The following is a 27,154-nucleotide window of genomic DNA, read 5'->3' as shown; positions in this document are numbered from 1 at the left end:
TATTAAAGTACCACGACGACTCTTAACACATTTGGGGCCCGTGTGGATACAGGAGCCAGAAGTACTTAGAAAATAAGTACTTTTAGAAGTACTGTCTAGAGTAGGTGGATAACTGTTGTGTGTTTGGATGTAGGTTATGAAAAGTACTGTCAGAAGTACTTTTGATAGAGTTTTGTGTTTGAAAACTATTTTGGATTCTGTTAAAATGATCAAAATGCCCTTATAAGTATCAATTATTATTTTTAACATTATAACTCAACAAATTATTCTTCAAAAGAAATAAAAGTTATTATTTTTATCTGTAAAAACTAATATAAACACTCAACAATTATAAACAAATAGAAGATATTGTGAGCAAATATATACAACCACTAAAAATATGAAGAAGCTTTCACCACATCAATGGATAGTAAATTTGTGTGTAATTGTTTACATCAATCTTGCAATAAGAAAATTTCAACCATGGTTGGAATGCTCATGGATAAATCATTGAGTGAGCAATTGGGGGAGCTAGAAATCCAAATTCAAATGCTACACTAAAATGTTACCACCACATCAATGGATAATAATAAAATATTATTTAATTGCATTTTTGAGGATATGCTTGTAATTTTCAAAACTTATGAGGGGCATACTTGTCCCAAATGCTACACCAAAAAGCTACCACCACATCAATGGATAATAATATAGTATTACTGCAATTGCATTTTTGAGGGTATGCTTATAATTTTCAAAATTTATGAGGGGTATACTTGTCCCAAATGTTACACCGAAAAGCGATATGATAGTAATATAATGTTATTCCAATTATCTTTTTGAGGGTAGGTTTGAAATTTTCAAAATTTATGACGGACATACTTATCTTAATCCCGTCATTTTGACAATATTTTGTGGCTTCGCACAAAAGTAATTTAGAGAAGTAGTACTATTGGTACTCCGTGAAAAAACACTAAAATGACTCCACAATAAAGTAGTTCTTTCTAGGAATTATTTATCTAAACACCTTTAAAATGCTTCTAACTCCCTGCAAAAGTCAGAAATACTTAGAAAAGTCAATCCACACAGGCCCTTGGTTTCTCTCGCTTGTACAGTTTGGGTGTAATAAGTAAAAGTTGGGGTGCCGATAGCATCTCTCTAACAATATTTCCAGCTTATGTAACATAGATGAACCAATGCAATTGCAAACTTCCCGCCACTCAAATGTCCGAAACCCTAGAATTCTGAAACCTCCGCCATTCAAATGAGCTTAATCCTCGACATGTTTTGTGGATGAGATCATCTCTTTCAACTTTCTCATTCTTCAATCTGTAGTCCTTCAGCTGATCACTAAGGACACTTTCAATGGAAACTGGTGGTAGCAGCGAAAGTTCGATCGAAACGAAGAAAGGAAAATCAAAGACACCTAAGAAAGCGAAGGAAAGCGTTCTAAAACAGAGTTAATTTCCCCCCACAGAAGCTCTGTTATTTCTTCTCTCTTTTTTGTTTCTTTTGATTTAAGGTTGTTGTTTCTGCAGAATCTCCAGCAGAGTTCTTCGCGGAGAATAAGAACATCGCTGGATTCGATAATGTAAGTTTTCTCCAAATTTTTTGTTTGAATTTGTTTGATATCAGAGTTGAAGTTTCATTATAGATCATAGCATTTTTCGATATTATCTGTTGATTTCTAGTGAGAAATCTAAAATTTGGGGATTATCAAATAAGTAGAGAAAATTTGTGGAAGTCCCGTTTTCAGAATTGTTTTTTTACAAAATAGGAAAAAAGCTTTTTTAAGTTACTAAAATGCCCCTTTGTGTTTATTATTAAATGGCACATTTTTTAGAAGGGTATTTTTGCAATTTAACTTAGGCCTTTTCCTGTTTGATAAAAAGAGTAATTTCAAAAATGGTAATTTAACATTTTTGGAACTAAAATGAACAATGTGCTGAAATAGGAATTTCAAAATTTTGGTAAGAGTCTTCCTAGAGTGACTGCAGGACACTGCGTTCGATGCTGAGCTGACATGGAGATGTGCACAGAATTGTTGATGCTTTTCATTCATATCTCAAGGAAAACCATCAATGGTTCCCTGCACAGTCACTTTAGCATTTTCCTTTTGGGAAAATCAGCCTTTAAAATTTCATGCTGTATGAGTTAAACTTTGAATTTTATCAATTTTAATTAGTTGTGGATGAATTGAATTCTTGTGAATGACAGCCCGGGAAATCTCTTTACACGACTGTTAGAGAACTAGTTGAGAATGCGCTTGATTCAGCAGAATCTGTCTCAGAGCTTCCCATAATAGAAGTAACAATGTAAGTGGTGATGTATATAATTGTACAACCAGGCTTTTTTGGCATACATACTCATCGTTTAAAGTTTCATACCGTTTTGGAATGTTTCGGTCGAGACCAGAACGAAACATTAACACTAAAACATTGAATGTTTTGGATTCTCTAGATGTTTCGGTTGAGATTGTCTTGGCTTTTCTCCCAATTGAAACATTGCCTCAAGAGGAGATTTTAAACCTTCAACGTATATGCATGCATGCTGTCTTAAGTTCATTCTCAATTAGTACTATAATGTCTTTGATGGGTTTTGCTATGACAGCGAGGAGATTGGGAAAAACAAGTTTAATTCTATGATTGGCCTTGTTGATCGGGAACGTGTTGACGAGGAGCTCTATGACGATTTTGAGTCTACTAAGGCTCGTGAGGTGTGTGTCTATTTGTTTAAGATGGACATAACCTTATCATAAACCGAAACATGATAACAAATAATTTCATATGGTGTTTGATGCTTGATGAACGAGCTTGCTTGGTTTGTTTTGAAATCTTTTTATTCATTCAACATGGATTTTGCTTGCAAACATGTAAGGGTTGGGATTTGTCGACTCATGAGAAAACACACGATCCCAACCATTTAGATACAAAATCCAACAGTTGAGATTTATGTGTATCTTAATAACACATATCTCAGAGATACTTATCCCGAGGGTAAATCTCAACCATTGGATTTTGTGTTTAAATGGTTGGGAACATGTATTTTTTCCATGAGTCATTCTTCATGAGTCAAGGGGTCCTAACCCAACATGTAAACCTAGTCCTTTAACATTGGGTTGTGAGTGATGGGGTTTGTATGTTTTATGTGGGGAACATATTTATCGAAGTTGATATATAGTGGCTGATACATGAAGTTTGTAAGATTTAACATACTGAGCTTCATTTTCCTTGTAGAAACGTCTTGCAAAGGAAGCTCGAAATCATGAAACCCAAGCAAAGAATGCTTCTCTTGGGAAGAAGGTCAAAGAGCATCCAGTTTCAAAGGGCATAAAGGGTCGAGGTGAGGCCTCATTTTTCAGGGTGACTTGTAAGGTGTGGTTCACTATCCATCCCAACTTTTCTAATCCGGGCTCTTTGTGTTCATAAGCTCTTTTTTTTTTTTTTCCTGCTATATATATATATATCAGTTTGGTGTTTGGTCCATCCATTTCCTAGTATATAGCTTTAGAATGGGGCATGAAATTAAATATAAATTGTTCTTGATATGATAAGTTATCTTGATGTTGGTAAATTATTTAATGTAGGATAATGGAAGAGGAATGGCTCATGATGACATCCCAAATATGTTTGGACGAGGTTTCAATTTGCTTACTAGATCCATTTTACACTATTATATTCATTGTGGCTTTGGATAATCTTGATCCATTGACATTACACTACTGTACATTGTATTGAGAACTGTGAAGTGATGCATGGCGATTTGTATTCAATATGGCTTATGGTTGCTACATGGGTGTTCATGCAGTTCTATCTGGCACAAAATATGGCTTAAAACAAACCCGTGGAAAATTTGGACTAGGTGCAAAGATGGTAAGTCTTCATTTTTCTTTTGACAGATATGGTGATCTATTAAAAAGAAAATAATAGCCGGTCAAAAAGACTTGCCTAACGCAAATAAACGTACTAGGCATGGACTTAGTCTCTATCTTCACACTACAAAGATGAAGTCTTCATAGAAATAGAAGTCAGTTTTGAGCTCTTTAAAGAGCTTACACCAAAAGAACAAAAAACCTAGGAAGCTAATAATAACGTTCCTAGAAGGTGTGTTCTTTCCCTCCAAAGATTTTGTTGTTTCTATCCTTTTAGATGCTTCAAAACACGGCAAATGGAATTAACTTCACAAAATTCTTTCTATATGCGAAATGCCATGATCTGCCAGCTTTGAAACAAAGATGATACAAAACTAGGAAAACAACAAGAACGCCCAAATATCTCTAACAAAGTTTCAATGGATTGGCAAGTGATTAACAAATTTAACACTTGCTTTGCCTAAAAAAACTGAAGTCAATTGTGGTAATATCACCTGCGCTTATATGATCAATGGTTAGAATCTTGTCTAGGGTAGACAACTAAATGGAAAATGTTACCTCAGATGGAAGCCAAAGAAAAACACAAGAACTTTGGGATTTTAAAACAATCAATGAAGCCACTCTATCTTGACTACAAGCCTACACCTTCAATCATCATCCGTAAAAGTGATAGGGATGAGAGTGATACCATTGACAAGTTTAACAACAACTTAGACCTCTCAATCATTAAAGCTTCTCCTAAAGCTGAAATCCCATGACTATTTTTTCCCAATCTGATCCATGAAATCTTTGATTTATAATATCTTTTTTAACTATATTTCATTAAGAGGAAAAAAATAAAACACCTAAAGGAGGTTGAGAGAATGTTGTTTTCTTTGATGACAAAGAATACATAGTTGGAAATCACAATTGAAAGAGTGAGACATCACATCAATGATCCTACAAGAACTTTGCTTTGTTCCCTTAACCAACCCTAAAAGCTATTCTATTGCGGAGCTCCTTTGAGAGTTTGACTATGCCTTTCCGGACACTACAGCCATAAGAAGCTCTCAATTCTCCACTTTCTCATCCAAAATTCCTGACCCATATTTTTCCATAATGACACCTCCACGAACTCTCATGATCTACTCCAAAGCACCAAAACCACTTACCTATAAAGCTGAATGCATGAGCCTAATTTTCTTGATACCTAAGCTCCCTGCATTTTTTAAAGGACAATCAATTTCCTCTTCACTACGAAAAATTTACAATTTTCATCTTTATTATTCCATATAAAATCTCTACTCAATTTATCTTAGCGTTATTCCACACTTCTTGGTATGTAAATAATGATAGGAAGTAAATTGGGGTGCTTACCAATGTATTTTTAGTCAATTTCATGTTTTTCCCATTGGAAAGGTATTTCTTCTTCCATGACCCTAACCTTCTCCCTATTCTTTCGATAATTGGGTCCCAAATGCTTTTACTTCTACAAGTAGCTCAAGGGGTAATCTCATATAGGAATCTGGGAATGACCCCACTTGGCATCTCAAGTACTCTACAAGAATGTGAAAATCGGAAACTAACCATACCACCAACTTGAAACAGCATGACCAACCTCTAAAAAATTCTCTTATTTGATAGATTGACGCATCCAGTCATTAAGTCTGTTATCACCATAACTTCTTCCTAATAATTGTCATGTGGCCTATTCTATTAAAGAGAACAACTAAGCCATTTTCAATAGTCGGCTAATTTTTAATAAAAGATGAATTTCTTTTTTTTGGTAAGTGATTTAATTTGAGCCTGGTCGATTAGCTTATTAGAATTGGTACCTGAGCTTCAGAAGACAACTCACAAAATTAGGCCTAGACACGTATGTTGCCATTTATGAAAATCTCTGGTAAATAATGCAGTCAACCGGTTAGCTAACTTGGTAAGATGTTTGGAGTGTTGTTCCCATATCATAGGTTCTCACTCCCTTGAACCCAACTCACCTTGCTAACCACTAACCCTTTACCTATCAAAAAAAAGAAGAGAATATTTACTAAAAAGAACTTGTTTAGTTAGGATGGTCTGGTAACCAGTTTGGTTGATTATAAAAGAAGCAAACTAGAGTTTTGACTGACCATGAACTTATGCAGGCCTTGATTTGGTCCAAAATGAGTACAGGACTTCCTATAGAGATTTCGTCATCAATGAGGGGCCAAAATTATATTTCATTCTGCAGGCTGGATATAGATATTCACCGGTATGATGTGAAATGTGCATTACAATAATAACTTTTTTTTTCTTTTGCAAGGGCTCTAAAATTCCAAGTTCCATTGCGTCTGCTTGCTCAAACTTCATGGATAAATTGCTTACAGATATTTAAATTTTCAATTATTCAGGAACATTCCACATATACATTTACATGAAAAACGAGAGAACAAGGAATGGTGGAATGGTGCAGAAATTCAAATTGTTATTGAGGGAAACTGGACAACTTATCGTGTAAGTGGTATTCACTCGGAAGTTTCTATGCTTTGTAGGAGCTTCAGAGCTTCAGGCCCCGACATGGTGGTTTCAAATTTAATATGTAAATACCCTGTAATATCTTTTTGCTAAGGAACACTAACAGATAATGGACTAATGTGAGTTTTTTTCACTGGACTGAACAACTTTTTAGCTGTTACATGTAGTCAAAGATATTGCATTATGTGCGTCAGATGGCTGTAATTACCCCATACGCTCAATTTCTCTTTAAATTTGTTTCAGATGTGGCCGAGTAAGTTCTGTATCTTAAATTTATTTGGCCAGAAAACTTTTCTATTTATTATTTCTATCTAAACTCCCTTAGTTATTTTCTGCAGCAAAAATGTTACTATAAGGTTTGCACGAAGAACAGATACGATGCCTCCGGTTCCTCTTGAGACTAAGCACCATCCTTCTGCCGTTGATTTATTACTCATCAAGCGGCTTATTGCAGAGACTTCGAAGCAGAATCTTTTGCAGTTTCTCCAGCATGAATTTGTTAATATAGGCAAATCATATGCTTCACGTTTAATTGGTAAATATTCATATTCAAAATTTATTTTTCATTCAAGGATGCATGCCATGCAAATTAGTTTGTACTGTGGTAGTGTGGTGCTTTAAATTGTAAACCATAAGAGGTTAGTTTTTACTGTTTTGAAAAATTCAACAATAAAAAGTTTTAGTCTTAGGCTTTTAGTGGGAACCTCGTTGTAGTAGCAGAACAAATGTTTCGTTTTTCAAGGTCTCCACTTAGAACCGATTTTCAGTTTGAGCTAGGGTGAATATAAGATAGCATGGAACTGATATCTTGAATGGACCTCTCAGCTTCTCCCACTAATAGCTGATAGCTTCAAAGTGGAATTCCGTAAAGTTGCTTTAATGAAGGAAATAAGTTGGATGCAAAAATCCAGAGTGAGGTAGCTAAAGGAAGGGGACAATAATACTAAGGCAGTGTTTGTTTGTGCTATTTTTCAGCGCTTATTGCTGAAAAAAATTAAATTCAGCACTTTTGTCAAAATAACGCGTTTGTTTACTCTATATTTTCAGCGTTTATTGCTGAAAATAAGTGAAAAAAATGCAGCACTATTTTGATGCTGTAAAAAAGTGCTGAAGCGGTAAGCACTTCGCTTTTTCAACACTGACAAGTATGCTCTTTGTTTTTTTGAGCATGGACAAGTATGCCCTTATTTTTAAAAGGATATTACCTCTTATATCCCATGGATAAGTATATAAACACCCCACAAATTAATAAACCCACACCATAGCTAAATTATTTTGTCTTATATGGGTTAAAAGTTTAGGAATGAGTTGATTTTTGGTGAGGAGGATCTCTACAATGAGGAGATCATCCTCACAAAAAATCAGCATATCTTGAAACTTCTAACCCTATCAAAACAAGTTCAAGAACCGTAAATTGTCCCTTTTTTTTTTTTTGAAAATTATTTTTGACGAGTTAGAAATTTCAAAATAGACTGATTTTTGGTGAGGATGATCTCTAGACCATATAGACCATCCTCACTAAAAATTTGCTCATTCCAAAAACTTTAACCCATATAAAACAAAAAAAAAAGTGGCTATAATGTGGGTCGCCCTTATTAATTCATAGGGTGCTTTTATAATTACACATCCTTCATTTCCATCGAAAATTATTCATCCAAAATTAAGTTTTTTTAAAGTTGATTTCAAATTTTGGTGACTTGTATGACATTATTATTTTTAATTTGAAATTTGTGGGCTTTTATAAATAGAAATTATTATTTATAAATTGAAGATTTGAGTATTATTTATTATTTAAAATAAATTGTATTTTAATTTTATAAGAAATAATATATTTTATTGTGTTTAATAATAAATAAGCATTTGAAACATGCAAACAATGTATAAAATGATTGTAAGGGTAACAAAGACAATTTACCAGTTTCAGTAATGTGTAACAAATATGATTCAGCATCTAAACAAACAAATTTTTCAGCACTTAAATTCAGCGCTTATAAGTTTCAGCGCTTAATGCTATTCAACACTTATTTTTTTCAATTTAATAAACAACACCTAAGTTTTTTGAATGGCTAGTTTTTTGGTGGGTGGCATATGCAAGATTTTATCTAAATTGCTAGCATCTAGGCTGAAAATGGTTGTCTCAAGATTGACTGACTGGCTCTTCACAAGGTTCTTTTATGAGGAGGCAAATTTTTGATCAGGTGATGATTGCTAATGAATTCATTTACTTGAGGATTAGGTCAAGTAGCTCATTTTTACATGCAAAGTTCATCATGAAAAGGCATGGTCATGTCAATTGGGATTTCTTCAAATATATAATGGGGCAAATGCACTTTTATCATAGTAAATGGGCTTTGATCAGAAATAGATTTCTTGGATTATGAAATGTGAATCATTTCCATTATTACCAATCTTTGTAAATGGAAGTCTTTCAGGCTTTTTCAACAGTTTTAGGTATTTGAGGCAAGGAAACACTTTTTACCTTTCATTTTTGTACTAGTTGTAGAGGCCTTGGGAAGGCTCATAATTAAGGTTGCCTCATTAGGGAGCCTATTTGGTTTTATGGTGAGTGATAATTGTAGGAACCAAAAATTTCCCCCGCCTAGGAATTAACAAAATTACTAAATCAAGGCAATTAGATCCGTTCTAATCCAATCCAACCCGTAAACCCGGTTCGAAAGGCGGATCGGCTTCTTTGACTGACCCACCCCCCTCTTTTGCTCCCTCAAAGTGGTTCAACCACCTTGGCCGACTTCTTTTCTTTTCATCCAAAAGAGGTTCAACCTCCTCAAGTAGCTGACCCCTTGTCATTTTCATCTGAAGGAGGTTTGGCCTCCTCAAGGAGTTGATCCCTTTGCTATTCATCCACAGAAGGTTCGACATCCTTAAGGAGCCAATCATTGCTATATTCATCCAAAGGAGGTTCGGCCTCCTCAAGGAGTTGAGAGATTCGACCTCCTCAACGAGACAACCCCTTGATATTTCATCCAAGGAAGGTTTATCTAACCTTTCTCTAAACACTAAAGTGATTCGACCAAGTTCTGTCAACAACAACAATTACTATTGTTGCTACTTCTTTTCTTGCTCCTGTTCAGTAGGTAATGCTACTCTTCTTCTCCTTCTCCTGCTCAGTAGCTGATGCTTCTACTTCTTCTCTATCTCCTACTTTTGCTCTGTAGTTGATGCTACTGCTTCCTCTCCTTCTCTTGCTCATGCTCATGCTCAATAGCTGATACTACTACTACGGTTACTACTACTACTACTACTTTTGGTAATTACTTTAACGAAATTGATACACTAAGGGAATTGTGTAAAGCTACCTGGGTAGCGATACAACGAAGTACTGTAACTAGTACCCATAAAGCTACCCAAGTAGTAAAGGTCATTACAACATGTTCCATCACCAAGGTAAAACACACATGGTGCCCGAAAGAGTTCCAAACACATAACTCGACTGAGTCAACTCGAATAATTGAACAGTCACCGAGTTGGTGTAGTTACATATTTAAGACCACTCCTCATGTAGGTTAAAAGAACCATGAGGAGTGTCTTCATTGTCATCAAAGTATCATGGGCTTTTATTACCATAGATGTTAGACAACATGGAGTAGTCATAACTGAGTTTACTAGTCCCATTAAAGAACCTACCTCTATAAATAGGGAGGCTTCTCCCACTCCAACCCAAGGCACAAGCCACATAGAACTCTATTGCTCTTATTTTCTCTTGATGAGTGAGATCCCCCCCCCAATAATGGTCCCATGGTGTTCTCCTGTGTAGCTTGTTGGTGATATTCTCATTTTCTTAAACGAGTCATTTGAGTAGGTTCGTTTTCTATAAATTTGACCACTCGTGGAATCGAGTGTTGGAGTTATGTCGGTGAACGGTTTGTGCTAAGGTTCGTGAGGAGTGGATTGGCATTGCAAGTGCGGTTTGTGGAATCGAAGTATGAAGGATGGCGCAAAGAAACAATTGGAGGTTGGTTGTGCAATCAAGTCAGTTGTGTGATTTGGTTGTGCATGGGTAACTTTTGTACTCTTATTAAGTCTTAGTGCATGCTTGCATCTGGACGAGGACCTGTGGTTGTTTTGTGAAGGGATTTCCTCGTAAAAAATCTTGTGTATCTGTAGCGTGTGGATGTTAGTCAACTGAACAATGTAAGTACTTAGGTGCCTATATTGGTCAGATTAATTTAATCCATCTCCCTGTTATATTTGTTTAAATTCATAGTTAAGGGAAGGTATCTCAAAATTTCATGCTCTTGTATGAATAGTTGGGCACCTCTCTGCTTGCACTAGTTTGATTGTAATGATGATCATAAAATACGTGAAGATTTGTCTTTGTGCCAAATATCTGACGAAAGCCTCCCTTTGCATTTCTTGGTCAACTCAGACCACTTGTTTTTTTTTAGGTTAGAAACTTAGACCACTGAAATACCAGTATAGGCTACATCTAGTTATGTGCACTGATCATATTACTGTTGTGTTTTATAGGAGAAATGGGCCCAGATTTTAGTCCAAAAATGGCTGTTAAATCTCTCACCTCCCAGCAAATTGTTCGTATTCATCAATTGTTTCGTCAGGCTAAATTTGATGATCCTAGTGGTGATGTAAGTCAGCTTTTTTGCTTGATTATCTTCTTTATTTTTTGCTGTCTTCCGTCTCAACACTTGTTTTTGTTTTTTAATATTATATTGGTTTTAACTCAGCTTCATTATCTTTTTAAGTATCCTGCAATGGTTTTGGAATATTTATTTACTATACTTTTGCAGTGTTTAAGTCCTGCTGGGGAATACAACCTTCGTCTAGGGATCACGAAGGAGCTGAATCCTGACATGGTTGCCACTTATTCAGGCAGGTTCGTATTTGATCTCTAACTTTGCAACATCTGATGTTCTCTCAGTTACATAGGAACCCAATGCTGTATAAAATGGCTGGATACTTATCATGGGTGTCTGAATATTCTAATTATTAGTAGTTAAAATCAGAAGGTGTGCATACTTAATTGGTGATGCTGTTGATAGACATGGTTCCTAAGCATTATTGTTGTTTGACAACCTCTGAATACAGTCCTCAAGTCTTTGAAGGCCATCCATTCATTGTGGAAGCTGGAGTTAGCTTGGGTGGCAAAGATGTTAAGCAAGTAAGTGCCATCTCCTTAATGTGATTAGTTGTTCTTCTGAAGTATATAATCTTCTCTACTCTTTGTCCAACTACTCCAAAAGAGACCGATCTGTTGGAAAATGACATAGCGGAAGCGTGTGAATCAATAAATTTGATAAGTTGTGTTCAATGGAACACTCATGATCAATTTGAATCAATAGATTCAATTGATGAACAAGCAATAACTTGAAAGAAACTAAATCATAAAGCTAAAAAGTAATTAAAAGAGAAGATAATTGAATTGATGATTGTTTTTTTCTTGAATTTTCGGATTTGGAGCTACTTTTATAGATCACTCCATCATAACAACTTATAATCCTACTAAAATACTAAAACTTAACATTCCTAACCTATCTATAACATAATACTAACTTTCTAATCCTATTAAAACTCAAATTGGAGACTTTTAAATATTTTTAATTATAGTTTAAATAATAAAAACGAATTTAAAACAAATTAAAAACTAACAAAGAATTGTACTCCTAACATAACTATGAAATAGAAATCCTACTAGAACTATAAATAGAAATCCTAGTAAAACTCTAACTAAGATTGTAGATGTCCTACATCAGACCCCCTTTCTTTGAGAAAACTTGTCCCCGAGTTTGATAGAGTAGAAAAATCATCGTCTGGAAAGTAAGGATAGATGTCTTTTATGTTGAATGTGGGGGATATTTGCATTTCATCAGGCAAATCCACCACATAAGCGTTATCGTTTATTTTTTTCAAGATACGAAGGGGCCCAGTTTTCTTAAGTTTGGTCTTGTTGTAATTCCAGCAGGGAAGTGATCTTTACTAAGATAAATTATGATTAAGTCTCCTTTGTAGCTCTTGAATTGTCTATGCTTATCGGTATTTGCTTTGTACTTTTCATTAGAAGCTTCAAGGTTTTTCTTCACTTGTATGTGGAGCTTGTGAAGGTTCTCAATCATATTATTGATTGCCACATTAGAGTTAGGGCAAGAAGGAAGTTGTACCAAGTCCAAAGTATGATTTAGCGCTTTGGAATAGACTATGAGGAATGGTGCGTAGCCCTTAGAGCGATTAGGGATTGAATTATAAGCGAATTCAGCTTGTACAAGTGCCAAGACCCATTGTCTCGGTTTGTCACTGGAAATGCATTGAATCAAGTTGCCAAGAGTACGGTTCACAACTTCTGTTTGTCCGTCCGTTTGAGGATAGGTGGTGCTTGAAGTCTAGCCCATAAAGTTTTTCAAAACCAACTAAAAAACTTAAAGTCATGATCCGAAGTGATGGTCTGGGGGATGCCATGTAGACGTACGACTTCACGAAAGAAGAGGTTGGCTAGATTTACCGCATCGTGAGTCTTGTGACAAGGGATAAATTATGCCATCTTAAAAAAACGATCAACAACAACGAAGGTGGGATCGTTGTCTCGTTGTGTTCAAGGTAGTCCAAGCCCAAAATCCATTGAAAGATCTTCCCAAGGGTCATTAGGGAGTGTTAAAGGTGTGTACAAAGCAGTGTTTTGTGCTTATCCTTTCCCTTTTTGGCATATGAGGCATCGACGGACAAAATCTTCAACATCTTTCTTAAGGGACTTCTAAAAGTACCGTTCGTCCACAAGTGCAATGGTCTTGTCTTGTCCAAAGTGTCCTGAGAGTCCGCTACCATGTAACTTTTTGATAAGATACTCACGAATGGAATCATTGGGAATGCATAACCTTGTTCCTTTGAAGAGGAACCCATCTTGAACCATAAAGTCTGAAGTACCTTGCTGTCCCGAGTTGCACTTTTGCCACATAACTTGGAATTCTGGGTCGTCAATGTGGAGTTCTTTGAGGAAGTCGAAGCCTATCACAATGCTCCTTATTGTAATGAGCAAAACATTTCTATGTGGAGGCATTAGAAGGACTACGACTTAGTGCGTCAACAACTTTATTGTTGAGTCCAAATTTGTGTTGAATAGTGAAGTTGAACTCCTAAAGTAAGGTGATCCATAAAGAATGCATGCGGATGGTCGGACTTTGATTTTGGATGAATTTTAAGGCCTGGTTGTCCGAATAGAGTACAGATTCAGTTTGGATTAAGTAATGCCTCCACTTTCTAAGAGCACGACCAACGACATAGAATTCGAGTTCATATGTACTCCACTTTTGCCTTGCTTTCATTAGCTTTTCATTAAGGAATTCAATAGGCTTTCCTTTTTGAGATAAAATAGCTCTTACTCCACGTATGGAAGCATCACAATGGATTTCAAATAGTTTGTCAAAGCAAGGAAGTGGCAAAATAGGGGTGGAAGTAAGTTTAGTCTTTAAGAGATGAAAGCTAGCTTAGGCATCATCGGTCCAAGTAAATTTTCTGTTCTTCAATGTGTCGGTTAAATGTGCTGCGATGGAGTTAAAGTCCTTGATGAAACACCGATAGAAGGATGCTAACCCATGAAAACTTCAAGCTTCGGAGATTGATTTTGGAGAAGGCCAATCCTTTGTGGTTGTAATTTTAGTTTCATCCACGAGTATCCTCTCTTTTGAGACTATTTAACCCAAGAAAAGTACCGAAGATGTGAAAAAGTGGCATTTCTTCAAGTTGATGTAAAGATAGTTGGCTTTGAGAACCTGAAAAGCAGTCCATAGATTCAGAAGGTGCTCCGAATAAGATTTAGAGGAGATTAAGATATCATCAAAATAGACCACAACGAACTTATCAATGAAGGGTTGTAGTACTTGGTTCATGAGGTGCATAAAAGTGCTAGGCGCATTTTATAAACCAAATGGCATAACTAGCCATTCATACAAGCCATTTTTGGCTTTGAAGGCCGTTTTCCATTCATCTTTGGGTCGGATATGTATTTGATGGTAACTACTTTTTCAAGTCGAATTTGGAAAAGATGGTTGAATCTGTTAGCATGTCGAACATGTCATCAAGCCTTGGAATAAGAAAACGATACCTTACAGTAATTTTGTTCACCGCACGACTATCAATATACATTCTTCATGTACCATCCTTAGGTACCAACAAGGCCGGAACCGTGCATGGACTAAGGTTTGGTTGAATGAGACCCTTGGAAAGTAAATCTTCCACTTGTTCTTTCAATATGCCATGTTCTTTTGGACTCATCTTATAATGAGGTAGATTTGGGAGACTTGCACCGGGCATCAAATCGATGTGGTGTTGTATATTTCTCATGGGAGGTAATGAATCTAACAAGTCCGAAGGAAGAACACAAGAAAATTCTTCAAGGAGGGATTGCATTTGAGGAGGAACTTGAGTAGGAAGGTCCCGTGTGAAAGGATGCACTACCATCGCGAACACTTGGCTTGTTTCCTTTAAGTCCTCATTGATGTTGGTAAAAAGAAAACAAGTTCTCTTTTTCTTGACTAGGTTGGAAGTTTTGGACTTTGCATAGGAAGAATGTAGGATCACTTTGATACCATTATGCATGAAATAATAGGTGTTGCGTAGTGGGTAGCTTGAGTGCATCGACCATGTGGCTTGGAATTATATTTTCTGAACTTTCACTATCTAAGATTAATTGGCACAACTTGCTTTGCACCTTGCATATAGTTCAAAAAAGACTGTCGAGTTGAAAGATCAACATGTTGTACCGACAATAAGTTGCGAATAACACAACTTAGATGTTCACCTTCATCCTCCTCATAAGTCTCAAAGATGACAACCGTATCATTATCAACATAGGGGTCATCTTTGTCATTTTCATAATTAGCCTCGGCCACTAATGTGTGCTTCTTTCGGCACACTTTGGAGGTATGACCCAATTTCCTGCACTTAAAATACTTATTTTGCTTTGGGTGTGTATAGGGATTAGGTTGGTGGGGTTTAGGAAGTGGAGGTGGAGCTTGACAGGTGGAAGCATGGTGGTTGTCATATGGGGGCTGATTGTGGGATGGATAAGGTTGATGAGATAGGGGGGTAGATTGTGGGTAGTTAGACCTCCGATTGTTGGTATAAGAAGAGCAAAGAAAAGTACGAGAATCAAGCATAAAAGATTCTACGTTTAGGGCATTGTTTATGGCTGCATGCAAGCTTGTGTATTGATATGTGACCCATTTCTCCTGAATTCTTCTATTCAACCCATTGATGAAATGTCCCATAGTTTGGTCTTCATTTTCTTGAAGTTCATTCCTTGAGAGAAGTTATCAACATATTCTTGTACACTTTGGGACCTTTGCCTACAATTTTGTTAGTTGATAAACAAGATTTGGATGTAATCTACTGGTAAGTATCATTGCTTAAGCAATTGCTTCATGGCTGGCCATGATTGCACTTGCGGAAAGTCTTGATGTAGCCAATCTCGTTGGAGATGGTCCCACCAAGAGGAGGCTACCCCGGTTAGCTTAAAAGCAACAAGTTTGACCTTCTTATCCTCCGAAATTTTCATGTAATCGAAGAATCATTCGACATTGGAGATCCAATCAAGAAAGTCCTCAATGTGCAAGAGCCCATTGAAGGTAGGAATATCCGCCTTAAGCCTATAGTCAAAAAACTGCTCTTGTTGTCCATTGTTGCGAGAATGTGGGGGTGCATTATGCATGAACACGCGTTCAACCTCCTCAAAATCATGGAAGGGTTGATTTGTGGGTGAGGGATAATCACCCTGTCTTGCTTTGGCTTTGTAATATGGGGGTGGGTGAGTATGGGGAGGGTTAGGGAGAAGTTTATCATGATCAAAATAGGGATATTTAGTTGGAGGATGGGTAGTATAAGGATCCAATTCATCTATGTAATCCATATATGGGGTTGTTATAGTCCTTGAAGAGTTATTGAAGTTATTTGATAGGTTTAAAAGGGTATTTGGAGGATTATGGTTAGGAGAAACATTTTGTGGGAGCGGATATGTGGTTTTGGAGAGTGAGGGATATTATTTTGAGGGTATAGGAGTGATGCGGTATGGCTAAAAGGTCGAGAGAGGAGGGTATGAGGTGTGGGGAGTGGTGCGGTTTGGGCAAAACCAAAATTATTGGTAAGGTTCTGGTTTTGAGGGAATTCGGCCCCTCTGAAAGAGTTTCTATATTCAATTGATAAACAAGCAATAACTTGAAAGAAAATAAAGCATAAAGTAAAAAAAAAGTAATTAAAAGAGAAAAGATAATTGAATCGATAATTGTTTTTTTTTGAATTTTCGGATTTGGAGCTCCTTATATAGATAATTCCATCGTAATAACTTATAATCTTACTAAAATACTAAAAATTAACATTCCTAACCTATCTATAACATAATACTAATTTTCTAATCCTATTATAATTCAAATTGGAGACTTCTAAGCACTTCTAATTATAATCTAAATAATAAAAACGAGTTTAACTATGAAATAGAAATCCTACTAGAACTAGAAATCGAAATCTTAGTAAAAACTTTAACTAGGATTGTAGATGACTTACATCAGAAAAGGTGAGAACTATGAATATAAGAGGGTCATTAGGCTTAACTGGGGTATGGCCAACGTAGCGGAAGCATGCGTATCAATAAATTTGATATGAATTAAGATATTGTGTTCAATGGAACACACAAAATCAATTTGAATCAATAGATTCAATTGATAAATAAACAATAGCTTGAAAGAAAATAAAGCATAAAGCGAAACAAGAAATAGCTTCATCATAACAACTTAGAAATATTCTAAAATACTAAAAAGTAATTTTCCTAATCTATCTATAGCATAATACTAACTTTCTAAATGTATTAAAACTCAATTTGGCACTTCTAAGCACTTCTAATTGTAGCCTAAATAATAAAAATGAATTTAGAACAAAATAGAAACTTCCTAAAGTTGAAATAGAAGCTAACTAAACAACTTTTTAAAGAACGTAAAACTAAAATAGACTAAACACATAGGACTAAAATCAAAATTGGGTTGAGTATGGACTCAACTGGGTCAACACGGGCAATGCTAGTAAAACAGAGTTGACTCAGTCAAGCTGAGTCAAGTTGGCCAGATCTGGATACGTTGATTCTGCCAGGAAAATTCTCTTCCCTGTGCCTTTATTATGGTTCATTTTCTCTAGAAAATCAAGAGCAATGTGTTCTACATCAATCGCACACCCGAGAATGGAGGAAAATATACACCCAACACTCCCCCTCACCCATAAGGGTGGAAAGATTCGAACCCGTGACCTACATGAACCTAGCGCTCTGATATTATGTTAACCAACCTACTACTCCAAAAGACCGATCTGTTGGAGAAGTGGAGAACTATGAATATACAAGGTCCACAGGGCTTTAATTGGGGTATGACACACCCGAGAGTGGAGGAAAATGTGCACTCAACATTCTTTTCTCTTAAATGGCTCATTAGAGATGCTTTCTAGATCAAATTGAGACTAAGTTCTTCTATTGGTATTTTATTTTGTTTTATTTTCCTCTTGTGCCATTGGCTAATTGACTTCATTAATTTTTTTAACTTTTTTTTATTATTATTAGAGTAAGCACGTGTATATGCAGATGTTTAGATACACAAATCTTGCATAGACATAAACAGATACCAAAGCATGCACTTGTGAATGTACATACATACCTCTTTATATACATTATTAAATTGTTAAACAATTTAAGTATAACCTATCACGTATCAGTTTTGTACCAAAATTAATATCTTGGATTTTAATCAGCGAAGAGTTGTAGTAAGTGATAAGAAAAACAGGAACAACAAATTCAGTAATGGATTTTTTTATTTTTTATTTATATCAAATTAGGTTCTTGCTGTCATGCCCCAAATTTTAAGATCCATAACCCAATCCGTTACCACCATTTAGGAATAATCCATTTACTCACATCGACAAAAAAAAAAAAAACGTGTTGAACCTAGCTAAAATATTATCTAAATCCATTTCTTGGAAACATTCACATAGGACAATTCAATACACGTTCAATAAAAAATTCATAACTTGCTCAATTTTTATCGAAATTTAATGCAACACCCAGGGGCGGAATCAGGATTTTCTTGTAGTGGGGGCTAACTATGGTTAGTTGTATGGGTGAAGAACTTGAGGATGAATGGTTTTAGGGAGAAATTCAGAGGTTTTTGGTTAAAAGTTGAAGAGAAGGATATTTAGGTAATTTCCAATTAGAATATGAGGGGGGGGGGGTAAATATTGGAGGGAGGTGAGGGTATGGGGGCAAATGAGGAGAGAGGTGAGATAGTGGGGACAAATGGGGCATGTAATTAGTTGAAACTATAGTGGTGTCTCAAAGTTCTATGGGGGCAATTGCCCCCACCAGCTCCTTACTAGCTCCGCCCCTAGCAACACCCCATTTTGGAAAGATGGTTGAAATAACCATAATATAACAATGCTAAAACAAATAAAATATTTATTTTTCTGGTATAAAAATACCGAACAAAGGTTCTGTACTATAACACAATTTAGGATTTAATAACACATCGTATGACTTCTAAAATTTGTACACACTTCAGTTCTTATTGGAAAGTTGAGATTTTAAATTCTATAAAAGTTACTAAAATGTGGAACCTAAGAAAAATGTGCAATATACATTAAAATCACTGTTTGGCATGTGAAATATTTTTACAAAAACAGAGGTATAGAATGGGTTTCCCACAGTCCTATCCAATAGGTTGGACGGTAAAATCCGAAATAAATATTTCTATCATTTAAATGGTATGAGACCAAAGCTATGTCGAAGGTAACTTCCAAAACCTAATCCTCAAAAAAAAAAAAAAATCAGAACCAAAGGAGAAGTCTAAGCAGGGATTGCGACGATATAAAATAGATTTTGTTTTCTATACATTTCTATTGTCCACTGACAACGACAGCAAAGACGACTTGTTTTAAAATATAATAAATTTTTTAAAAATTCCACAAAAAATATAAGGATATGTATGTGCAAGTTACATAATTTCTTCAAGTAGTATCACATCATTTCAACAACAAATGAAAATTCTATAACCTTTCTCGTAAAACATGTTAAAAAGAATCAGCAACATTACAAATCTTCTTTTCTAAATCAATTAATAACCAAGGTCATTGAAATGAAAATCCACCACATTTATTCGATAAATTGGTTTAAAACAATTCTAATAAGCATAAGATAACATCAAGAATTTTCCCCCAAACCTTATACACCCTTAATCATGGAAGCAAATCAATTTAAGAAATAAAACATAGCAAATCGCCGAAAACGATCTCAACGTCCCTAATGTGTCTTCATTGAAATTTTAAAATGTTGACATAAAACGTCGGTGAGCGGCGAAGCCCAATTGGAATGACTTGACACCCCTCTACATAGTAAAAAGGTAATAGAAGGAAATACATCGAGTCGCACATGATATAATGAGAATAATATAAAAACAAAACAATTATTTCAACATTTCATAAATAAGAAAATCACAATCATTTTCTTGTCAACCATTTTAGCCATTTTATCTTCAGTTTGGCAAATCGTTATATTCAATTCAGCCCTTTTATCCCCGGTCTAGCGAAACCGCAAACTATCCCATTCCAGGGCCTTCCTTGAGGGCTGAAGGGCCTACGCCCTACTTGCTTTACACTACCATTTGTCCTCATAAAAAAAATTGTATCTTTTTTATATAACTCAAAAATAATGTGGACCATTCATCCTTAGTGTGGAATAATCAAAATCATACCAACATTTAGGCATACTATATTGTTAAATTATATGATTAACCACATTAGTTTTTTTATATTATGCTTTAATGATAATATATATGCATGCATGGTTTACTTCTTTTATATCACTATTAAACTAAGTTAAGGGGAGTCAAATCCTGCCTTGATCGAATTCTAGATCATTTCCGGTTGAGTCACGCGTTATTCACACCTCCTTAACCTCATGGTCTTCTTCTTCTACTACTTTGCCCCAAAAGAAGAAAATACACCAATGTTAAGTTAATATAATAAATGAATTAAAGTAAAATAGAAAAGATGAGGATGAAAAGAAAAGAAAAAGTTAAGGAGGTTACTCTATCGGAGAGTCTCCACACTACCTACATCCCTTATTCCTCTCCCAATTTTTTTCCCTTTCTACTAAATTGATGATTGGTAAGAAATTAGAATGCTAAGAATTTTCTCTCTTATTGATTTACTAAAAAAAACTTTCTAAACTAGGCTAAAAAAAATAAGGGATTTTTTTTTAATTTCAAACACATGAGAATTCTTCCTTTTTGAAATTTTAAAAAAAAAGTTATATTTTTTTTTAGCCTAGTTTAGAAAGTTTCTTTTAGTAAATCAATAAGAGAAAGAGAAAATTCTTAGTTTTCTAATTTCTTACCAATAATCAATTTAGTAGAAAGGGAAAAAGACGTAGGAAGTGTGGAGACTCTCCAATAGAGTAACATCCTTAACTTTTTCTTTTCTTTTCTTTTCTTTTAATCTTCATCTTTTCTATTTTACTTTAATTCCTTTATTATGTTAACTTAACATTGGTGTATTTTCTTCTTTTGGGGCTAAGTAGAAGAAGACCACGAGGTTAAGGTGTGAAGAACGCATGACTCAACAGGAAATGATCTAGAATTCGATCAAGGTAGGATTTGACTCCCATTAACTAAGTTTAATAGTGATATAAAGGAAGTAAACCATGCATGTATATATTTCATCGTTAAGGCATGATATTAAAAAAAAATGATGATAATCATATAATCTAATGATATTGTATGCATAAATATTTGTATGATTTTGGTGATTCCATGCTAAGGATGAATGGTCCACATGATTTTCGAGTTATATAAAATGGATACAATTTTTTTTATGAGGACAAATGGTGGTGTAAAACAAGTAGAGCATATGCCCTTGAGGAAGGCCGTGGAATGGGGTAATTTGCGGTTTCGCTAGACTGGGGATAAAAGGGCTGAATTGAATATGACGGTTTAGCCAAACTGAGGATAAAATGGTTGATAAGGAAATGATTTTGTGATTTTCTTATTTATGAAATAATTGTTTTGTTTTTATATTATTCTCATTATACCATGAGCAACTCGATGTATTTCCTTCTATTATTTTTTTACTATGTGGAGGGGTGTCATGTCATTCCTATTGGGCTTTGCCGCTCATCGACGTTTTATGTCAACATTTTTAGATTTCGATGAAGACACATTAGGGGCTTTGAGATCGTTTTCGGTGATTTGCTATGTTTTATTTCTTAAATTGATTTGCTTTCATGATTAAGGGTTTGGGGGAAAATTCTTGATGTTATCTTATGCTTATTAGAATTGTTTTAAACCAATTTATCGAATAAATGTGGTGGATTTTCATTTCAAGGACCTTGGTTATTAATTGATTTAGAAAAGAAGATTTGTAATGTTGATGATTCTTTTTAACATGTTTTACGAGAAAGGTTATAGAATTTTCATTTGTTGTTGAAATGATGTGATACTACCTGGAGAAATTCTGTAATTTGCACACGTATATCCTTATATTTTTTGTGAAATTTTTAAAAAACTTATTATATTTTAAAACAAGTCGTCTTTGCTGTCACTGTTAGTGGACAACAAAAATGAATAGAAAACAAAATCTACTTTATATCGTCACAATCCCTACTTAGACTTTTCCTTTGGTTCTGATTTTTTTTTTTTTTGAGGATTAGGTTTTGGAAATTACCTTCGACATAACTTTGGTTCCATACCATTTAAATGACAGAAATATTTATTTCGAATTTTACCGTCCAACCTACTGAATAGGACTATAGGAAACCCATTCTGTACCTTTGTTTTTGTAAAAATATTTCACATGCCAAACAGTGATTTTAATGTACATTTCATATTTATCTTAGGTTCCACATTTCAGTAACTTCTATAGAATTTAAAATCTCTATTTACCAACAAGAACTGAAGTGTGTACAAATTTTAGAAGTCATACGATGTGTTGTTAAATCCTAAATTGTGTCATAGTATAGAACCTTTGCTCGGTATTTTTATACCAGAAAAATAAATATTTTATTTGTTTTAGCATTGTTATATTATGGTTATTTCAACCATCTTTTCAAAATGGGGTGTTGCATTAAATTCCAATAAAAATTAAACAAGTTATGATTTTTGATTGAAGGTGTGTTGAGCTGTCCTATGTGAATGTTTTCAAGAAATGGATTTTAATAATATTTTAGTTATGTCATGCCCCAGCTCACAACAGTACCAATATTGTCCTTGAGTTAACCACCCACTAGGCCCAGGGTTTTGTTTTTGGGTTTTTATCCCGAAAGGCCTTGGTACTATGTAGGGTCGGTTTGTCCCTTATGAATACTTCAAGCACCGCACTTCTGGGCATTGTGGGACTAAACCCTTCACCTCCCGTGTCGTGCTTCCTCCAGCAGCGGGTTATTACACTTGCACTTGCATATTGATCATCACTATTATCATCATCAAAGCCTTATCCCAAAAATCTAGAGTTTGTTGAGCAAGTCATGTTCCTTATTGTTCAATTCTATCTAACTCCACGTCTTATGTTAATTCATAGAGTCTTAGAATCTTCTCACGTTACCTTAATCTACATTCATTTTGATATTCATCTTGTTCTTTAGAATTTCAGCTTGTACGTTGCTTTAAGCTACGGTTGCACATGATCAAACCATCTAAATCAGTTTCCCTTAGTTTATCACGTATTGTGGCTACTGTACATTTTCACGAATGCGTTTATTTTTAAATTTTATCTTTCTTGGTCTTGCCAGTTATCAGACTCATCCTCATCTTTGTTTCACCTAATTTGTGAATATGGTGTTTCTTGATTGCCCAACATTCAGTTCCAAAAAGCATCACTGGTTTTACTGTCTTCTTATAAAAAATTCCCTTTCTAATTGGGATGCATCAGTCACATAACACCATAGAAGTATACCTATACTTTTGCCATCCAACTCTAATTCTATGGGCGATGTCATCCTCAATCCTTAGTATCACCAATTCTCTGCCTTGGACCCCCAAGAGTTCAAGTTTTGTGTTGATTCTTTTCCAGTCTCGTCCAATAGCTCATATTCTGTGAATAGCATACACAATTTCCCTACTCTTGAACATGGTAGTTGCTTCATCGATAGTGGACCAAATAGATAGAGACTCAGAGTCGATCCCTGATGTAATCCAACTCTAACTTGGAACTCATTTGTTTCCTCACAATTATTCTCCCACCAGTCATTGCTCCCTCATACACATTCTTAATTATGCCAATATAGACATTTAGACTACATTCTTTCCTAATACCCACCAAATTAACTCTCAAGGTCTCTGTTGTATGCTTTTTGGCACCAGATATCTTGTCACAATTTGCCACCTATCATTTAATCTTCTCTTTACCATATTTCTTGCATATTCAAGCAATAGTTAATAGAAAAAAGTCAAATTTATAAGGAATTTGCTCTTGTTTTAGTCATTTTTTCCACTGAGCTCAACATTTTCTGTGCTGGTTAAATTGTAGGGTCTGAATATTTTCCGGTTTGCAAACCGTATCCCGCTTCTTTTCGAACAAGGTGCTGATGTGGTAACAAGAACTACTCTAAAGAGGATCAAGTATGGTATAAGGAGAATCTGAATTCTCCATTCCGTTCTTTATCCATTTGACTAATTACTTAAATTTTTGGGTAAAGCAAAGCTTTAAAATTCTAACCATAGAGTATTTTATGGAGTACTGTAACCAGTTGGAATAATTACAAGATCAACCAGACACAAGATAAGATTGGGGTGTTTGTGAGCATAGTAAGCACTAAAATACCATTCAAGGGGACGGGAAAGGAATATATTGGAGATGATATTAGTGAGATAGCTTCTGCTGTCAAGGTGAGCGATTTTCACTTCATTTGTATCTCAATTATGTGATGTAAAGAAATTTGTAAGCTAATAAAATAATTTCTTCAGGTTTCCATTCAGCAGTGCTGTGTGCAGCTAAAATCCAAAATAGTGAAGAAAATTCATGCTCGTGAACAACAGGAGAGGAAGCGGAATTTAAGCAAGTAAATCCTCACACTTACGTATCTTTTTTACCCATATAAAGGAATGGTTACTGCATTTTGATTTTTTTGGGGTAGATTACTTCACTAGGATCAAACCTAGGCTTGGGCACCATGTATTCATGCGAGCCCGTGGTGGACCATCCTTGGCTTGCTTTTTTAATTTTAAATTTTAAAAAAAATTCTAGTGGATGATCTCTGTTGCTATTTGCACTCACTTGATTATAATTTATCAAAATCTGAAGGTACATACCTGATGCAACGGGTGCCATATATGATGTATTGAAAGAAATGGCACATCAACATGCATCGAAGAAGAAACGCTACGAGGGAGAGGATGCTGAAATGCTAAAGGATGTATCAGCTCGTGTCATAACAAAAGAGACACTTCGGGAAAAACTTGCTAAGCACGTTGAACAGGTGGGCTCCTAAATCCTTTGTTATTTGTTTCTTATTTCTCTGCTTAACAATTTTAAAATTTTCACCGAACTTACACTAGTTGACATTAAGTATAAAAAAAATGCTCAAATCTTCGAGATGGATTTTCACCGAAGAGGAAACCATGTTATTACCTGTCTGACAGTTTCTAAAACCACATTCTACAGATGTGTTTGCTATGCTTGTGGTACATGCAGGGGAATGGTGCCCCACCTACTCTCTTGTGCCCATGGTTTCTAATCTCCTCTGAGACCGAGATGATTCGCCCGAGTCATCTCGGTATCGTCCATGAGTGAGATGGATAGACACAGTGTCTCACATGTGAAAAATCTCGCGAGATGGGATGACTCGGATGATATTTTGAAAATCTTGGTCGAATCAGTAAAACTCGTCCGAGTCAACTGGGGTTTTGTCTATTTTACTTAAAATAATTAATTTTTTAACTTTAATTTTTTATTGTATAAATAAACTATGATTTTATTACTAAACATCTTATAATGTACCTTATTTTCCAAAAAAATTATAATTATTTTCATATAAATATCTATTTTGAATAAATAATTGTAAACCGAGTTGAATGACTTATTTGACTTGTCTGAGACAACTCGATCTCGCCATCAAATGGAGTTTTGAAACCATGCTTGTGCTAAAAACTGAGCTAAGGTGATGACCTTTGCCCTCTGATCTATGAGATTTTCATTTTTGACTTGTTCATGTTTGTTCTGGATCTAGAAAGACTGATGGGCAAGCATGTTTGCATGAGACCCATGTGTATGGCTACACCATTAATCAGCTTTATGATCTGTGACGGTAGACTTTCCCCCATGTGTTTAGGGTGACAACGAAGCATATTTAAGATATTTCTTATTCACCTTGATATGGACCCAACCATCCCTTTGGAGTCTTAAAACACCTTTTCTGAATGGATATTTTAGGTGGATTATGAGATGGCGTTGGAGTATGCTACACAAAGTGGAGTAAGCGAGGAACCCAGAGAAGCCATTTATATTCAGGCGTTGGAAGGTGTACAAAACTTTATTGACTTCCATAGTCCTGTTTGTGTCTTTAGACTCTTGCAGTAGGCAAGCATTTGATAATATTGATTTTTTATCTCCTCTCTTCTAAGCTTTTCGAGTTATTTGTTTCGACCCTGTTTAGAAATGTAGAATTATGCCACTACTAGTCCATTTTTATATGTATAAAAAATGCCGAATAAAGGGAATGTTGAGATTGAGATGGTCAATAGCTGTTTATAATTGTGTTTGTGCTATTGAAAGAGCCTTGTAGACAAAATGTATTGCTTTCTCTAGAAATGTATTTTGTGAGCACCCAGGTTTTTTCCTTATATGTGAAGAACCTTCTCTGCACAATCTGGGGAATTTGTTTTCTCTGACTTAAATCAGTCAGATATCCTAGGAGAGTATGGCTTTGATACAGATGGGCTTCATAAAAAGTTTGATCAGTATAGGCCTAAGACAATGAGTGGGAAAAAGATTTTCTCTGGAAAATTCGATTTGATTCCACGTTTTCCTTAGAATTCATTATTTTGCCCATATCTATTTGGGAACTATGTTCTCGCACCACCTAACATTATTCTCTCACAATCACCACTTGTAAACCAATTCTATATGAGTCGTGATAATCTAACACCGCCCTTCGACATGCACCCCCATCACAGAACCATAGATCATTTGCTTCGTGATACACAAGAAAAAGATTTATGGTTCTGCTATCTCAAGGCAAATGATCTACGGTTCTGTAATGGGGGTGTAGGTCAGAGGGGGGCGTCAAAAAATCATTATTCATTATATATTTGACATTTCCCTAGTGCAAGCAAATTGTGAAATTTATTTCCCACGGAATTTATTTTCTTGTTATCATTTTCGAAAGGAATTGGTATTTTCTTGAAAACAAATTTCCAATAATCCCAAGTATGCTGAGCACGAGTCAGAGGATGTCTCACTGAAGGAGATTGCTTGAGAGTGTGACCATAATGTTAAAACTTGAATGCGATCCGATCCAACTCCTATTGTCCATTGAGTCAAATCAACTCAATGACTTGTGAGTTGATTCAAGCAAGTAATTGACAAATTTGTAGGTTCAATTCATGCTGGATGCATGTACCATGTGGATGGGAACGTTCAATAAGTCTTATTGGATTGGTTTTGTATCGATGGAATTTCATAATCCTTACATAAAGAATTGATATGGTAAGCAAATTTGTGTCTTAGTTGTTCGATTTTTTGTTCTTTATGCAAAACATCAAGGCCGAAAATGAGTATGCTTCTTCCAACTTTTGAAGGAATTGTGTGGAGCTTACATTTGGATTGAGAAAAGAG

The 27,154-nt window shown here is 35.3% G+C and overlaps 1 protein-coding gene across 2 annotated transcripts; it reads left to right on the top strand.

Annotated features, from left to right (window-relative positions):
• The first annotated feature begins 1,165 nt into the window (after positions 1–1,165).
• Positions 1,166–26,160, top strand: TOP6B (topoisomerase 6 subunit B). 2 transcript variants are annotated; one of them, XM_086422677.1, is made up of 19 exons: positions 1,166–1,435; positions 1,515–1,567; positions 2,194–2,291; positions 2,587–2,692; positions 3,213–3,350; positions 3,563–3,614; positions 3,784–3,848; positions 5,971–6,077; positions 6,217–6,319; positions 6,508–6,593; positions 6,679–6,875; positions 10,829–10,944; positions 11,107–11,192; positions 11,405–11,477; positions 23,849–23,940; positions 24,069–24,207; positions 24,286–24,380; positions 24,623–24,797; positions 25,751–26,160. In XM_086422677.1, exons 1-19 carry the CDS (start codon positions 1,342–1,344, stop codon positions 25,895–25,897), a joined length of 2,022 nt encoding a protein of 673 aa, XP_086278803.1. In that variant the 5' UTR covers positions 1,166–1,341; the 3' UTR covers positions 25,898–26,160. The 2 variants fall into 2 exon arrangements, with proteins under 2 accessions (XP_086278803.1, XP_086278802.1); XM_086422676.1 differs by having other exon boundaries at positions 24,057–24,207.
• Positions 26,161–27,154: the final 994 nt, after the last annotated feature.

This window comes from Akebia trifoliata, chromosome 14 (genome assembly GCF_017979445.1).
Source record: "Akebia trifoliata isolate Shusen 1 chromosome 14, ASM1797944v1, whole genome shotgun sequence".
Lineage (NCBI taxonomy): Eukaryota > Viridiplantae > Streptophyta > Magnoliopsida > Ranunculales > Lardizabalaceae > Akebia > Akebia trifoliata.
Note: the sequence above shows the minus strand (reverse complement) of the source record. Positions and strands in the feature narration are given on the sequence as shown.

What these genes read in the sequence shown, in the direction of transcription:
- TOP6B (XM_086422676.1), top strand. Translation starts at nt 1,342, where the DNA reads ATGGAAACTGGTGGTAGCAGCGAAAGTTCGATCGAAACGAAGAAAGGA. An exon ending in GTTGCCACTTATTCAGGCAG is followed by an intron (nt 11,193 to 11,404) that starts GTTCGTATTTGA and finishes CTCTGAATACAG; the next exon opens with TCCTCAAGTCTTTGAAGGCC. An exon ending in AGGAAGCGGAATTTAAGCAA is followed by an intron (nt 24,381 to 24,622) that starts GTAAATCCTCAC and finishes CAAAATCTGAAG; the next exon opens with GTACATACCTGATGCAACGG.